The sequence below is a fragment of the Rattus norvegicus genome, chromosome 18, assembly GCF_036323735.1.
Source record: "Rattus norvegicus strain BN/NHsdMcwi chromosome 18, GRCr8, whole genome shotgun sequence".
In the NCBI taxonomy this organism is placed as follows: Eukaryota; Metazoa; Chordata; class Mammalia; order Rodentia; family Muridae; genus Rattus; species Rattus norvegicus.
The window spans coordinates 63673559-63691023 of record NC_086036.1 but is presented as its reverse complement, the minus strand read 5'-3'; the positions used below and the strand labels follow the sequence as shown (position 1 = coordinate 63691023).

Genomic DNA, 17465 nt, shown 5'->3' with positions numbered 1-17465 from the left:
ACTAAGGAAACTCCACACAGTCAAGTTCTAACACAAACAACAATAACATTCTGACTGAAAATTACTAATGACTTAGATGTCAATGTCACAGGTCCTGAAGGAGACCTGGGAAGAATTATAAAGTAATAAATAAAAAAAAACAAAGTAAAGACTTTTTCGAAGAAAAAAGTCAACGAGGAACACCATAATCATGCTTTATTATTTGTTTTTGTCAGAGTATACCAGAAAGAGCAATTTTTAACTTTGACCTGATTAGTTTAAGAGAAGCATTTTTCTAACAAAATAGAAAAGATGGGCCAGTGAGATTATTCAGTGGGGAAAGTACTTGCTGCGTAAGCCTAAGGACATGAACCTGGTCCCTGTGCCTGTGGTGGAAGGAGAAACAACTAATGAAAGTTGTCCTCTGATCTCCACACATGCACCATGGCACTGATGCCCATACCACACATATCACACTTACAACAGTGATAATATAAATTACTAGGTGTGTGTATATCTTATGTGTGTCTATGTAAATTACATATGTGTATACAGACTGTGCGTGCATGTTCTCTTTCTCTCTCTCTCTCTCTCTCTCTCTCTCTCACACACACACACACACACACACACACACGTGAAGGGTTACTAAGGAGATTAAAGCGCACTGTATCATTTATAGCATGTATTAGGTGACATATCTGCCCATGAGTGAAAAGCAGATAAGCCAGTGGCCATTGTAAACATTTTCATATTACCTCTCCTCACATGCTTTGGGATCCTTTGGTGTAAAGGAAACGGTAACTTCATGTTCTTCTCCAGGTTTAAGAAACAAACTCTCTGGGTCCACTGAAAACTGACTTCCTTGTTCTGCGACCTAAGCAATTACAGAACCACAACTTAACTCATGCAAGCAAGCTCTCCCTCAGATGTTCTTGTATTGTGTGCCTTTCTTTGCTATTTCCTAGATGTTTCTTCTTCAGGCTCACCTTAAAAGACAGAGATCCACCTGCGCCTCTCTGCTTCTGCTTCTGCCTCCTGAGTACTGAGATTAAAGGCATGTGCTGCCACCACTACTCAGCTATGCTTTACATTTTTAAATGTATGTATGTACATGCTTTGCCTACATGAATACATGTTCACCATGCTGCATGCACTGCCCACAGAGGCCAGAAGAAGGCACCAGATTCCTCTGAACTGGAGTCGTAGACAAATGTGAACTGCCATCAAGATGCTGGCAACCCAACCTGGATCGTCTGGAAGAGCAGCGACTGCTTTCAACTACTGAGCCAGCGCCCAGCGCCGAGGGTGCCTTCTTACTAACCAGGTACGCTGCTGCTCTTTCTTCTTGCTCATCACAACCCTAACTTGTCTCGCTCCTTTCCAAAAGACTATTTCTTCCTACTCCATCTCTGATTGCTGACCGCTGTCCTTCACTCACCTCAGGATCTAGGAAATCAACCTTACGTGCAGACTGCTCGTTCCTACACAATCGCAGGTGCCACACAAACCTCTCAGCGACTCCTCAAGCATCCTTATATTCAAGCACTAGGTTTCAGCATTAACCACAGCATACACTTCAGTCTTCTGTGACTCTGTTTTTACAACACTGGTGGTAATTCTCATCTTAGTTCTCATAGCATCCTGACAAGGTTGCCCACACAACAGCCATTGGAAAGAAAGGGACACAAATACTAACACACTTTTGCAGAAATTCTTACCTTTATATCTAGATAAACTTCAATATTCCCAGCATTTTTCAAAGGTAAGGGCTGTTTTGTTGAGGAATTCACATCAGCCAACAAATAGATAGTCTACAGGGCAAAATGCATTAAAAAACTTGTCACAATTAAAGAAATACCAACCTGGACACATCAGTATAGCATAGAGAGCAGACGAGGATACCTGTGAGTCCCTAGGAGCATGAATCCTAGCTACTCCTGCCCTTGCTCGGAGGTCCACACTTCTCAGAACTGGGATAGGGTTTGGGCTGTCAACTTCTATATCCACTCTGGCCAAGAATTCTTCTGCTGAGCCTAGAATTTCTATAAAAGTTTACTTTTTTAGTTCAGTAAACAGATCCCAAATCTCACCAATCATCTAAAAGGATGTCTTTAGGGGTCCAAAGAAAACTCAGGAACCAGGGTAAAAGCCATTGGCATGCAAGTCTGATGACCTAAGTATGATCCTCAAAACCCATATAGACATAGGAGAAAATCAACCACATAAAATTGTTCTCTGACCTTCACACACACATGCCCATAGACACACAGTATTAATACATTAAACAAATTAAAAAGAAAACTCAGTTAAGGCTTTTAAAACATCTGCACTGGCTGGTTTTATGTGTCAACTTGACACAAGCTGAAGTTATCACAGAGAAAGGAGCCTCCCTTGAGGAAATGCCTCCATGAGACCCAGCTGTAAGGCATTTTCTCAATTAGTGATCAAGTGGGGAGGACCAACCCATTGTGGGTGGTGCTATCCCTGGGCTGGTGGTCTTGGGTTCTATAAGAAAGCAGGCTGAGCAAGCCAGGGGAAGCAAGGCAGTAAGTAACATCCCTCCATGGCCTCTGCATCAGCTCCTGCCCCCAGGTTCCAGCCCTGTGTGAGTTCCTGCCCTGACTTCCTTTGGTGATGAACAGCAAAGTGGAAGTGTAGGCTGAATAAACCCTCTCCTCCCCACCTTGCTTCTTCGTAATGTTTCCTTGCAGTGATAGAAACCCTGCCTAAGACACAATCCAAATATAGGTATGACCAGAGAGATAGGTCGAGAGGAAATGGGGTTCCTTCAGCCCTCACTTACATTACCTACATCTACATAGGTCCGACCCAAAATATCACACCATCTTCCTCATTTTCCAAACAACATGAAATTCTTGGCAATAGCCTAAAATACTGTCATTTAACAAAGTAAACTGTAAATTTGAAGTTAAATTACAGAATAACCCTCCCCCCCACAAAATACGACACCTGAAGTGAGGATTTTCTTTGGGCTATGGAAAATAACCCAAACTATCAGGAATTCTGGATCCTATGAAATGAAAAACAAAAATTTAATGTATATTAAGACTGAAATCCCAACGAGCTAAAAGTAGCTTACAACTGTTCTTTACTCCTAAGCCGGCTCTCAAACTGACTCAACTTACCTTTCCGTCGTAACTGGCAGGCATCACGTGACTGACTACGGACGGGGCCACTAGCTGGGCAACCACATCGGCGTACGGAGCAGCTTTCAGAGAGGCACGAATGGGCTCTTTAGAGAACGCGAAGCAGCGCCAGGCTAAGGCGTTCTGGTCAGAAACAAAAGCCAGTTTCAGCACAGTCACAATAGTATAGCTGGCAACAGGCTCTTTAGCAGTAAAATTGACTTTTACAAGGAAAAATTAACCAAGAATACTAGCACTGCCTGTAATTGGAATATATTCAATATATTCTGTAGGTAGTGTCTAATTCTAGGTTAGCACTCACAGCGTTAATAATCAGTCTGATTGGCACAGTAGCATGTGTCCTGTTTATTAACTTGAGAGGAAGCGCTTTCCAGCCTTCATAGGTCAAGTCGCCAAAATCCAGAACGCCTTTCTTTTCTGTTTCTACCTAAGTATGAAGAAAGGACTGAGTAAGAAAAGCAACCTATTATTAATGAATGATCTTATCTACGTGCTTTTCTTAGCCACAGTTAAGAGTCAACATGATGGATAAACTTAGACCTAGGCTTTCCCATTCTATTTCCCATTTTACTTCATTATTAGCTATAAAGCCAAGAGTTAAAGTCTTCTTTTAAAGTAGGTCATGTATCCAAATATACTTCAGAATAAGGCAAAGTGGCTCCTGCTACTTTGAAAACACTATTAGATCTTATAATGAAACCAACATTTTATAAAACATAAATCTCCTCTTAATTAGTCCTATCATTAGGTTAACTCCTTAATTCCTTTCACAACTTCATGGAGATCTCGGTTTATTTCACATTCAGTCTGATACAAAGACTAGAGTATTTAAAATGATAGACATATCAGAGGTTAAAAACAAGTGTATAACGATGTAGCAAACTGGTTTATTTTTAACATCAGAGAACAGCCTAACATATCGGGTGAGACTTTATTCAATATTTAAAGCACATAAACGTTTCTCTTGTAGTTTATGAAGCTACAAGGGAATAAAAGACATATTAGCATATGGGAGCTGAATTCCACAAGGGACAATGAAGGCCAAGAGGTCCAAATTAACCTCCAAGACAGTTGAAGTTTGACACTTTCCCAAGGTAGTAAGTATATTTTAGGCTCCTTGTGGGCAGGGCAAAACTGGAATAAAATGTAAACACCATACATAAAAGTCCTGAAACTCGGAGTGACTGTCTAGGAATATTGTTTTTAAAACCACCTGAAAATTCTGTCCTGCTGTTCAAAAAACAACAGGGAACCTTCCCAGGGATGGGTACACTTCAAAAGACTGTTTACAAGAACATCAGAGTCTGAGTCTCGGCCACACCAGCACTGGCACTGGCTCCAGCTGAGACGCACAGAGCCTTTCATGCCTTCTTTGCATTTCCACAACATGCTCTTGGGATAATAAAGACTCGTGAAAAGGGAGGGGAAAAACTGGCTGAATTTTAAAGAGATGTTGTAACAAAAAGATGTTAAGAGAAACTGGAATACAAACAAAAGAGAAATGATATAGAAAGATCCACACTGGTCAAAACAGACTTTAAACAGAAGGGATGAAAGAATGGCCCATTTCAGTCAGTCCCCGCTTCTAAGACAGCAACTCAAATGGCCTAGTTTACACTGACTTATTGCACCTTATCACACCTATCTGGTGCTTCTCAGAGTTCACAGACGTTGGCATTTCTGATCTTTGCCAGGTGAGTACAGTAGGCCCCTTGGTTTGGGACCCAACACAGCTCCACAATGCAAAGTAACCACTGTTGTGAGCCACTGGTGGCATGACATAGAGACCTTAAACACTGTGCGGTCATAATTTTTCACATCTGCTAAAAATGTAAGCTGCTCAAGGGAAGTCCAAAAGCCTTGCACCATGGGATGTACTGACCTGCAGACAGTTAGAAATATCTGTCTCCGTGGTCCTTAACACTATCTGAACAGGCAGAAATTGACAATGTGTAGATGTTTTTGGTTGTCACAAGTAAGGAAAGGGACAGTAACTGGTTTCTAATGGGTGTGGTCAGGCAGAAAGCTGTGTATTCTACATTGCCCAAAACAGGCCCCTTGTACCATCAGTTTTAAAACCTAGACCTAGCAATGGCAAACAGCAGAGCTGACGGAGTTCTTAAGACTATCTCCAAGTTCACTTCCTTCTCCATCTCCAACAAAATAAATGCTGAACTAATTCCCCTGGAAAACGTGAGCTATGGAAAACCTCTGACTGATTCTCCCAAGTCCGTCTCTCAGCGAGGCCGCCTTGCCCTTCACTCACCCACCGCACCTCTGGCTTACAGTATAAGTCACTGTGTCTTTGCAAAATGACAAATTAACCAAGAGCCCTTCATTCAACAGGTACATCACCTAATTAACAGTCGTTATCCCAACATGGGAAGACAAAAGAAAAATGAGGAAGAGGAAGAAAAGAATCACTGGAACTCTGCTAAGCATGTATACAAGAGCAATTATAGAAAACAGATTACTGTGATGCTCTACAATCCCTTTAGTAAGTCTATTCATAGCTCCTATTTTAAAAAACACAGTAGCTTCAAATCCTGGAATAAGAATGTGGGGTTGGGGATTTAGCTCAGCGGTAGAGCGCTTGCCTAGCAAGCGCAAGGCCCTGGGTTCGATCCCCAGCTCCGAAAAAAAGAAAATAAAAAAAAAAAAAAAGAAAGAATGTAAGGGCTTAATGCAGTGCACGTCTTTCATCCAGTATTAGTGGGGCAGAGGCAAGTGGGTATTTTGGCCATCTTGGTCTATGAAATAAAAGCCTGTATGGTTTTTTTTTTTTTAAAGGAAGGGAGGGCGGGAGGGCTAAGAACTAAGGTTCCAGTGGTTAAAACACTTGTTGCTCTCCCAGTGCTAATTCAATTCCCAGCATCCATACGGTGGCTCACAATTTGTAACTTCAGTTCCAGAAGAGCCCAACACTCGCCTCTAACCTACACAGGCACACATGTGGGGCATATACACACACGCGGATATGCACTCATAGACATGAAAGTAAGTAAGTCTCAACAGATAAACTTTAAGAGACAACTAAGATTTAGCTTGAAACTTTTGACACGTCTGCCGCCAGGCTCTTCCTGTAGCAAACGCTGGCGAATGAGGCTCACGGATACCTACCTCAATGACAGGGGTTTCAGCAATGGCAGTGAGGGTGACTCTGCTCCCCAGGGCTTCTGCTTGCGCTATTGTATCAGCATCTGCTGAAAATGACCAAGAAGCAACACTAAACGTACATCTGAAAATTCCAGAATTTGTGGGGATAAAAAGAATTTTTATCTCTTCTGTGGCATGAGGTCTTATTACAACTTTATTCTTGAAAACCAAACAGGTTTGTGTTGAAAGATCCACCTGTAAATAGAGCAAGGTAGTATGTTAGAAATGGCTTTCCCTTTTGAGGTTAATCATCTAGTTTAAAATTCTTTTTTAGTCCAACTATGAAATCTAGACCTTCATTATATGTTTAAAACATAGTCAACTCTGTGTTGGGGATTTAGCTCAGTGGTAGAGCGCTTGCCTAGGAAGTGCAAGGCCCTGGGTTCGGTCCCCAGCTCCGAAAAAAAGAACAAAAAAAAAAAAAAAAAAAAAAAAAAAAACCCAAAACATAGTCAACTCTTGTAACTCACTAATTGAAAGGTATAATCAGTCCAAAAGCAAAAGGCTTTTTGATGGCTGGTAAGGACTTGTAGGTAAAAGGTACTGAATACTAAATTTAACAACTTGAGTTTGACCCGTGGAACTCACATGGTAAAGGAGAAAACCAATGCCTACCTTTGACCTTTGACCTCCACACCTGCATCTCCAAGTGAAAACATCCATTCTCATTACATAAGAACTATATATACTCTAGTAGACTTTAAAGCGAACATATTTGCCTATGCCTTTACTCAGAGAAGTAATCCTCAGTCCCAGAAGCCTATATAGGATATGACTTCTATTTCTATATGCTGCGTCAAATCTCACCTCCCACCTACAGTGCTTCCCACCATCATTTTACTTTATCTCATTAAATGATCTGGCAACAGATGAGAAAGTGAGGAAAGTAAGAGACAGGATGCAGAAGTGATGGTTGACGCTGTCAACTACAAAAGCTACCTGGCAGATTGGCCTCTGGATGTGCCTGAGATTATCTTCCTTTCTTTATTTGAAGTAGGAAAACCCACCCACTGTAGGTGGTACCGTTCGTTCCCTGTCTGGGATCCTGGACGACATGTGGAGAGAGAGTGGTGTAGCAGCTTGCAGACTACGGATATGATGCAGCCAGCTGCTTCAAGCTCCTCCTGCCCTAAACTGCTGCCATGACGACCATACCCAAAGCAAACCCTTTCTCTGCTAAGTTGTTAAGAGTCAAGGGCATTTTACCACACAACAGAAAAAGAAACTAAGATAGAAACAATGTTATTTTACCAGGTAAATCAGGGTGGTGAGAGGAGAAAGGGAGGAAACCCGCCCAGTGCTTGCTGGCTGGCAGGTAGCAGCAAGGAAGCCTACACACACCCCAGCAGAAGCTGCTGGCCCTGCTCCCATCAGAGTGAAGAAAGATTCACAATCTCTCGATAGCAGCTGGAGTTGGTTATGTGAGATCCTTGCTAGACATTAAAGCTATTGTTTCAATGGATTTCATAAGATCATATAAGAAAATTAGCAGATAAATTAACAATATCCCTCCTACCAAATGAAGATTAGGCCCAAATAAGTGCCTTAGTTCTTTTCTTTCTTTCCTTGATATATTCAATAGCTTATATTCAATTGTACTCTACTGAACTCTAAACACCCAGAAATTAAAATAATAGTGCTAAATGCAAATTAACAGGCTTTATAAATAAGAAATAATGATTAATAAGTTTAAAACTGATGAAAAATGTAAAATATATTTAAATGTGTTACAATGCAAATGCTGTTACAACAAGGGGTTTAAAAAAGACCCCGATCCAGGGTTGGGGATTTAGCTCAGTGGTAGAGCGCTTGCCTAGCAAGTGCAAGGCCCTGGGTTCGGTCCTCAGCTCTGGAAAAAAAAAGAAACAAACAAACAAACAAACCCCGATCCAAAATTGTTCATTTAGGTTCATTCAAGTTCTATGTGGGCAACAAAGATTTGAGTTAAAAAAAAAAGCTAGGCATAATAATGTCTGCGTATTAATCCCAGCACTCTGAAGGTGGAAAGAAGGAGATCCAAAGTCTAGTGTCATCCTACTTAGCAAGTCTGAACTGGCCGGAAGTACATGAGACCGAGGCTCACAACAAACAGAGTGAACTAACTACAGCCCACGTGTGTCTGCTACATGCCACGGCTCTGTACATACCCACCACTTATAAACAGGAAATAAAAGAATCGTGTTTGTATTTCTATATATGCTAGAGAGATGGGAACAGCATAGACATAAGTCAGGGAGTGAAAAGGTCAGGCACGGTGATATATATCTATTATTTATCCTAACACTTAGAAGGCAATCACTAGAGGATAACCACAAAAAAAAAAAATGATTGGCAGTCTGATATACTGATATGCATAGAAAGCTGCAGGCCAGGTAGGACGACATAGGCAGTCTGCTTAAAAATAAAAAGAAACAAAGCCAAAACTGAGGCCAGTAAGATGACTCAGTGGGTAGAGGCACTTGAGCTCAAGCACAAGATGTGGCCACCCATGCAATAGCGGCATGACTGTTAGTAGGTAATAACCACTTCAGATTGAGCCTGAGACCTGCTTAATAAAAGGAAATTCATACCAAGTACTGTAAACCAGATAACCTCATCATGAGGGAGGTCCTAAGTCCTCTGGGAGAACTCACTACTACTGTTTAGCTGAGCTAAACACGGTACCAAACCACATGCTATATTCAGGTTTAAACCAGAGACAAATGCTATCCTTAGCCTTACTCAGAGAAGCTTTCCTTGCAGAGTTGCAGAGAGCAGTGACCAATGAAAAGTTCATCGCTGTTCAAGGTGCTCAGAATAAAAGACAGCTGAGATCTCAGCCCTAAACAGGAAGGACATTTGTACCAATCCCTCTAGGGTTCAGGGAACACTGTAAATGTAACAATGGGAAGGAAGGCTGGAACCTGCTCTCTTCCAGGCATGCCACTGCAAACCTGACCTCACAGCAGCCACAGCTGCCTGACTGACCTGGGCCTGCATGGGACTGGCCTGTAAGACCAACCATGAACTGGGGAGGTCTTCATAGGGCTCTACCTTTCCCTGCTCAACTATCGTTGGCTACCCATAGATTGCCTTTAGCTATATACCTAGCATGAGCTCTACAGGTATCAATGGATAGTTCTAAACCTGCGGTCACACACCATTCAGCTAACATCACTGGAACACACACAAAACAAAACAACATGAATATAGGAAAGGGACCTGCAAGGGGAAAGAGAATGACAAGGTGAGAGGAAGACGAGATAGGGAGGGCAGACAGTGATCAGGGTGGATCATACACACGTAGAATCATGTATCAAAGAACAGTCTAAAACTCCAAAAACTCCAAAAAAAAAAAAAAAAAGTTCAGAAGGGGAGCTATAGAGATGTCTCTGTGGCTAAGAACACTCTTGCAGCAGACTTAAGTTCAGGGCCCAGCACCCACATAACAGCTCAAAGCTGTCTTCAACTGCAGGTTCAAGGGATCTGACACCCTCTTTTTCCCTCTGTGGCCGCTGCACAGTTTTAGTGCACAGACAGACAGACAAAGCACTTATATGCATAAAAATAAATAAACCTTAAAAAAACTTTCAAAAAAGTTTAATCACTTAGAAAAAGGAAAAAAAGAGGAGAGGCAGGAATAGTTAGGGGAGGACCAAAATACACAGTCCATGTGTATGGAATTATCAAAAGACAAAAGCACTCTGCTATTTTTCTAAGGAGAGTAAGAGGGAAGGCAAGCATGTTACTAATGTGTGTAGAGAATCTCTCAAAAGCAACACCTGTCAATAAAAAAGCCTGGAGCTGGGGTTGGGGATTTAGCTCAGTGGTAGAGCGCTTGCCTAGGAAGCGCAAGGCCCTGGGTTCGGTCCCCAGCTCCGAAAAAAAGAACCAAAAAAAAAAGCCTGGAGCTGAGGCAGGAAATAAGAAGTGAGACACTGGCAGAAAGAGAGGGAATTCTGAAAAAGAGAGAGAGAATAAAAGGAGATGGAAGGGAACTAAACTCAGGATAGATAAGAGAAAGATTCAAAGGAAGAAGAGGACCAGGACTGAAGGACTGGTAAGGAACCACGCAGAAGACATAGACTAGTTTAAATGGATTAAATAAGCTCTGAGCTAGCCAGGGATGAGCCAACACATGGCCTACACATTTAATAATGTGTCTCAGAGTGGTCATTACAGGAGCAGGAGCTGGGAAGGAGAAGTGGATTAAGTTTTTTAACCCAAGTACACCAGTGAAGCCTAATGAGATAACACAGGAAACTTACCTTCTCACCGTTCACACAGATACTGAGAACTTTGATGCTGACCTGTAGCCAACAGTCGGTTGGGTTGAGGACACTAAGGAGGGTCTGTGAGGCAATACCCACACAGCAAGCATGAGGAAACCTCAGTTCCTCAGGTACTCTGGCGTTCCCTGCATGAGAGTAAATGCAAGTTGCACTGAGCATCTGACTAAAAGCACCACTGTTTAAAAGGAAACGATTACAAGAGCTATAAAATAAAAGTCCCGAGTATAAGAATTCTTGACATAAAGGTCTCAGTGGAAGTTACCAACAATCTCTGGGAAAAACAAACAGCGCAACACAAGTAAAGCTGACCAAGCTCAGCAAATTTACAGAGACAGATCTTTGTCGCTGCTGTCATTCCCCGTCTCCCTCCCAAGTTATAGCCACTGACAGGAGACGAGAAGCTCCAGAGACTCTGCCTCTAGCTGTGCCCAGCTACAGCGTCTTCACAGCACTGTCTTCAGCCCTGTCCCTATCCTCACACTCAGGTGGGCTGTATGTACAATCCCCAGCCCCACAGAGCCAATGTCTGTCATCAGTAGAGGAGGCAGAGTCCACTCCCTCACTCTCACTATGTCACCCTCAGGAAGAACCAGTGGAAGAGAACTCACTCATTCTGGGAAATGTTCCTAATAAGGAGAATCACAAAAGCGGGGACAGGAAAAAAAACATCAGGACAAGACTTAGGAAACTACCAACTACCAGCACACAATTCACTGTTGTTCTAAGCCAACTTCAGTAACCCCCTCATAGAAACATTCTGAAGCTCTCAATATGAGAGGAAAGAAGAGCTTTTAAGAAATAACCCAAAATAAGCTGTGTGATGCATGCTTATAATCCCATCACTGGGGAGATGGAGACACTGAGATCAAAAGCTCAAGGTCATTTTCCCCACAGAGTTAGTGTAAGCCATTCTGAAATCCTGTGTTTTTAAAAAGGAAACAAATAAATAACTACAGAGAGGGGGCTGGAGAGCTGGCTCAGCAGTTAAGAGGACTTGCTGCTCTATAATGAGGACCTAAATTCAAATCCCAGCACCCAGATCAGGCAGCTCACAATCACTTGCAACTCCAGCTCCAAGAGATCCAAGATCCTCTTTTAGCCTCTCTGGGCACTTGCACATGTATATGTGCATACACTCATAAAGACACACACATAAAAATAAATCTTAAAGATTAAAAAAATTAAAGAAATTAATTCCAACTAACATTTCTGAAACAAATGGACCCATTTGAAAAAATTCAACTTTCAGGTAGTAACACAAGCAATATTGGAGAAGAAAATGCATCTTACCAAATCCAGACATCCCTGAGTCCCATGGTTCAGTTTCACAGTTTGTACCAACAGACTGCACAGGAAATGGCTTTGCTGTACTAAGCAAGTTCTGGTGTACAGCAGTAGAACATTTGTTATAAACAGAAGAGGGCGCCATCAATCCAGAGGCAAGATTTGGTCCTAAATACATCCCGGAAGCCAAATGTTCTGATGCAACAGGAGGATAAGGAGAGAAGCCTGAAATCCCACAGACCTGCATGCCTGCATGGCACTGTGACAAGGTGGCATTCCCAGACGAAGAGACAGGCCCCAAATACTGTGGGGCCCCAGGAGCTGTGTATACTGAATGTCCAGTCCAGAGAGTAGGACACACAGCAGGCTGGTTCTGCACCTTAGCAACAGAAGCATGAGCCAAAATGTGGGGTGCAGGGTTATGCTGGTTTCCAGAGGTGCCCAGATCGGGAATCTGGCTGCTAGACTCGCTGCTGGCAGTTGACAGACAAGTAGGTGTTAGTCTTTGACTCTGACCCACAGTCTTCTGGCTCAGTACAGGGAGGTTCAGTATGGCTGGCCCAGAGCGGTGATTTAGACCTGCCTTGTTCAGGAGAGCTTGGCCAATCAGATCCTGCTCACTGGAGCTAGATGTTGACTCCTTCTTACCAGTTTCCAAGGGTTTCCCACTTTTGGAAGAAATATTTTGACTGGATGTAAAGTTAGGTTCTCCATCTTCAAATCCGTTCCTCAGAGAAAGAGTTTCTGTCATGTTTCCTAAACCAGGCTTGCTCTGGGTAACACATGGCAGTGATACTTGTTCTGCATTCTGACCTGGAATTTTGTCCCTTAGTTTCTCCACAGTTTGTTCCTCTGGTGGGGTGGGACTGGCTCGAACAATTGTGGTACTCAGCTCACTGGTGAGATCACTCTGAATGTGACAAATTTTGTTTCTTTAATAATCCATAAATTAAATAAAATATAACAGATTCAAACAATGCTGGTATAAATCTCAATGTGCAATCTACATGGTGTCCTGAAACACAGTGCACAAAGGAAAGTATCTGCAAATATAAAATGCAAGTTTGGGGTTGGGGATTTAGCTCAGTGGTAGAGCGCTTGCCTAGCAAGCACAAGGCCCTGGGTTCGGTCCCCAGCTCTGTTAAAAAAAAAAAAAAAAAGGAAAAAAAAATAAAATGCAGGTTTACACAAGTAAACCACACCTATTGCTGTATAAAAAATCTTACAGCAGGAAGGAAGTAAAAGGCACACACCAATTACAGCTAAAACACTGACCTAAGGAACCAAAGTCATCTAACACTATTCAAATTAGGGATTCTCTGTTAACTTTATAAACTAATATAACTTAGTAAATGACGGGGGCGGACAAGCTATAGAGCAGTATGGAGAGGAGGCTGGGTGGGTGCAAAGCCAGCGCCCAAGCCTCCCATACACTATAACTGAATATGCTTCGAGGTAAAGATACTAATTTTTGTAAATACTAAGCCTTTTCTAACTTATAAACTCCAGAATGGTTATTTTTATTATTTCTTCATAATGTACAGCCTGAGGATTAAGAGCTATAGATCTGCAAAATGAACGCTCTAGAACTAAACTCGAGAATTTAACTCTCACTTATTTCTGGTTGCATTGGAAGCTGCTCCCAAGCCAAAGCTTTAAAAACAAAGATATACAGAAAAACCAGATTATTGGTCAATTACTAATAGTAACAAAAAAAAAAAGTCCTCAAGGAGTAAATTACTATGTGATAAGGACTGACTTCACACCACAAGCCTTCACGAGGATGAAGAAAATCAGATTAGAGAGGGCTAGAAACCCAAGAAAGCAGCAGAGAGGCCCCATCATTCGGCAGTTAAACACCATGTTGAAAGAGAGACGGGGACGGGGACAGGAATGGATTATTTTAAACTAAAAATGTATACCAAAAGCTTACGGAACCCCACTGCTTTGTAAGCTAACTAAGAATGTAAGTTTATCTTAAAAGGAGTTTGAGTGGAGGTACCCTGCGTGGATGAACAATGCTTCTTCTAGAAGATACGGGTGTGAAAATTCCAGTGCCAAGTGTAGAAATACCTTCCTATGAGCTAATGGTCAGGAAGATCCTAAAGATTCCCAAAACAACACAGGCTACGGCCACTGCTTTTGGCTGCTCACCACAAGCAGACGATAAGCGCCATCACTGAAGACATAACGGACTTCGGTTGCAGAGCCTACACCTGACCCGGAAACTCCCTCCCTATTAGTTAACCTTCACACTGAAAGATATTATGCCAATCACAGGAGGAAGGTCATCAATGGGTTCACACAGTGGGACCCTATCTGCTATAATACTGATCTACCAAGAGAGAAGCACTCATTGAGGCAACAGTGGCCTAACAGTTACTGAGGTAACCAAATGCCTTCTAACTAAATTTGAGGGCATCTCCAAGGGAAGGAAGTCATACCTGATACCGTAATCCTGGTCAAAAGCGCACAGCTAGGGAGGCCACAGGCCCTAAGGGACCTACTACTAGTGCTGATGTCGCCAAAGCGCCTCCTAAATACTTATGTTCCCTGTGGGTCAATGCTGCTCTCAACCGTGGTCAAAGATACTTCTTTTGAAGTGGGCAGGAGCCAAGTAGAGACACAGTACAAATACATACATATACATACAAATACATTAATCCAGTCTAAAGATATAGAACAGCACAGAAATTAAACAGAGCAGACCTCCAGTCTGAGTCATACTTTTGGTCTCAAGGCCATACTAAAGAAACAGTCCAAGTGCCACCCACCTTGTGGTCCTCTGAGCTTTCATCAGCAGCTGTAACAGGAAGGGTGTTTTCTTGTCCAGACACATAAGTCAGCCTGCTCATGTCAGCATGGGAACATGCCAACTGGGACAGGTCGCTCTCTAAGTGGAGTCTCTGGTGACAAGCTGAATCAAGAGATTGCAGAGCACATCTGAGAGAGAAATACAGGCGTGTGTTAGATTCTGTACGCAAACGACCATTCCTGTCTGTAAGCCTGAAGAAACCCGGTCACCGGCTTACTATCTTCAATGAAAATGATCAGCTATATTCCTGCTACTGACCTACCTGGCCTTGTTTTCATTAGTAAATACCATATACAGACACATAACAATTAGCTATTCACTCAATAAAAATTTATTGTGTACCTGACAAACAGCAATTAATAAAACCATTTTAAAAAGAAGTCTCTATCCTCAAAGAGCAAAAACACAGAAAATAGCACAGATAAGGTAATAAAATATAAAAACAGATAAAGCAGCACCTAAAAAAAGCTCCTTGACTCAGATATTCTGTACTTAAGAAATTCATCCAGAAAGAAAAAAATTAATGATAAATATAAAACACTTCACAAAGGAATATTTTTGATAATACAGTAGGATGAGCTAAACCATTGTTGGGAGCAGCCTCAAGATGCTGGATGCAGTCTTCATGTTAGACCGAAGGCCATCATACTTCAGCCTTACCCACGCCTGCAGCTGCAGTTCTGCTTGAACTCAGTAGAATAAATCTGGTGGTCAGGTCACTAAGCAACCCACCCTACTGTTCCCCACACTGGCCGATTTACCCAGCCAGTATCCTGGCCATTCTTTTGTGGTTACCTAACCCCTCCCCACCCACATCTTGCTTCTACCAGTATATCTTCTGCCTCAGAAAAATTAAAAATTGTCAGCTTGATCAGACTTCTTGACTTGCTGTCTGTTCTTTGCATCTCTTGTCCCCCATTCTCTCCTAGGTGGACCCAGACCCTTGTTGACTGCCCGTGGGATGGGGCAAAACATGACACAAGAGGACAACAAAACACTCTTGACCACCAAAAGCCATGCTGTGAGGCTGAGGATACAAGTCAATGGCAGAATGCTTGCTCTCATTGCTAACACACAACAAAAACAAAAACCCTAAACCATGGTGCTGAGTACCATCCTCTGGCTCAGAAAGATACTCACAATATATTAAGTTAAAAAAAAATCCAATGGAGGAAGGCTAAGGATGTGGGACAGTGGCAGATGGTGCTTAAAAACAAAAACAAAAACAACACCTGGGTATCGATTACTAGGACCCATACAAATAAATAAATAAATATAAAAATAAAAATAAAAAGTAAAATGATAAAGACAGCCTTGTTATGAAACCCGCATCTATTGACAGCGCACACGCATGCGCCCACACTGCTGTTACTTTAGCCACGTCAGAGCCTTCCGCCCACATGGGAGGGAGGGAAGAAAGCTGCACGACACAGCCTGGGGCACTGCTCAGGTGGCTCTGCAACACCTGCTGCCAAGCCATCCCGACGCCTGAGTTTGATGCCCCCAGGACTCACACGGTGGAAGGGGAAAACCAGCGTCTACCCACTGCCCTCTGAGCCTACACACTCACTGAGGCATATGCACCTTCCCACGATAGTGTAATTTAAAAATTTTTAAATTTATTCCACAAATGTATCATGTGAATTCCCTCCTAAGGGCAGAAGGAAATGAAGAAGGAAAATATTTTTTCAGAAATAATGCCTGAATTCAAAAGGGAAAAAAAAAAAAAACAGTTTGAGAAGAAGACAGCTCTGAGATTTCGGTAGCTACTCAAATGTGCTCATTTATTAGTATCTGTCAACAGAGAAAACACTTGAACAATCTCTTATGAAGTCACCAAAGAGCATTTACAGAATTAAAAATTAGAGGAAAACTGTTCATCTCAATGTTATTAAAATAGCAAAACATGGGGCTGGAAAGACGGCCCGAGGTTAAGCGCACCGGCTGTACTTGCAACCCAATTCCTAGCACTACGCAGCAGCTCACAACTGCCCAGAACTCTACAGCGTTCTGACATCTTCTGGCCTCCTCAAGCAGCAGGTACATACGGTACACTTACATGTGTGATCAAAACACTCATACACATGAAGTAAAATAATCTTTAAAAGGTAGTAAAACACTAGAGCTGGACATGACAGCACACACCTTTAATCCCTGCACTCTGGAGGCAGAGGTGGGCAGAGCTCTGTGAGTTAGAGGCCAGCCTGGTCCTCAGAGAGTTCTAGGAGAGCCAGGGCACAAAGAAACCTTGTCTCAAAAAAAACAAATAAAAAACAAAAAAAGATAGTAAAACACAAATGACACACTGAACTATATACTAGAAAAACTGAATAAAACCATGACAGTCCCTGTCCCAGTTAGCATTAAAATGCCAACTTGACATAGTCTAGAATCACCTGAACAAAGTCTTAATTATGTTTAACAGGTTGGTATGTGGGTATGTCTGTGAGGAATTACCTCCACTGTCTTAAATGGCACATCCCTAGGCATAGACTAGCTAAGGAAGGCTAGCTAAGCATGACTCTTTCTGTCAGAGACTCAGCATTCACAGGGTTCCCGCCTTGAGTTACTGCCCTGACTTGCCTCAGTGAGGTCCTGTGTGTAACCTGGCAGGGCAGGCTGGGATAAACTTTTTCCTCTCTGGGGAAAGGGTTCAGTGGGTAAATTGCTTGCAGGCAATCATGAGGAACTGAGCTTGAATCCCCAGCACCCACATAAAGAAAAATAACAACAATGAAAATGAACAAAAACTCATCAGTGTGACAGTATGTATCTACAATGTATTATGGGGAA

The 17465-nt window shown here is 42.3% G+C and overlaps 1 protein-coding gene across 6 annotated transcripts in view; it reads right to left on the bottom strand.

Annotated features, from left to right (window-relative positions):
• The window catches only part of Cep192 (centrosomal protein 192), an 84449-nt gene that overhangs the window by 37241 nt on the left and 29743 nt on the right, over positions 1–17465 (bottom strand). For all 6 annotated transcript variants that reach the window (XM_056984938.2, XM_063277311.1, XM_063277312.1 and 3 more), the window contains 10 exons: positions 14632–14800; positions 11864–12767; positions 10550–10698; positions 6267–6497; positions 3448–3573; positions 3126–3269; positions 2950–3010; positions 1882–2021; positions 1698–1790; positions 735–853 (listed from right to left, as the gene is read on the bottom strand). In XM_056984938.2, coding sequence (XP_056840918.1) covers positions 735–853; positions 1698–1790; positions 1882–2021; positions 2950–3010; positions 3126–3269; positions 3448–3573; positions 6267–6497; positions 10550–10698; positions 11864–12767; positions 14632–14800 — 2136 coding nt within the window. The remainder of the gene's footprint in view (positions 1–734; positions 854–1697; positions 1791–1881; positions 2022–2949; positions 3011–3125; positions 3270–3447; positions 3574–6266; positions 6498–10549; positions 10699–11863; positions 12768–14631; positions 14801–17465) is intronic.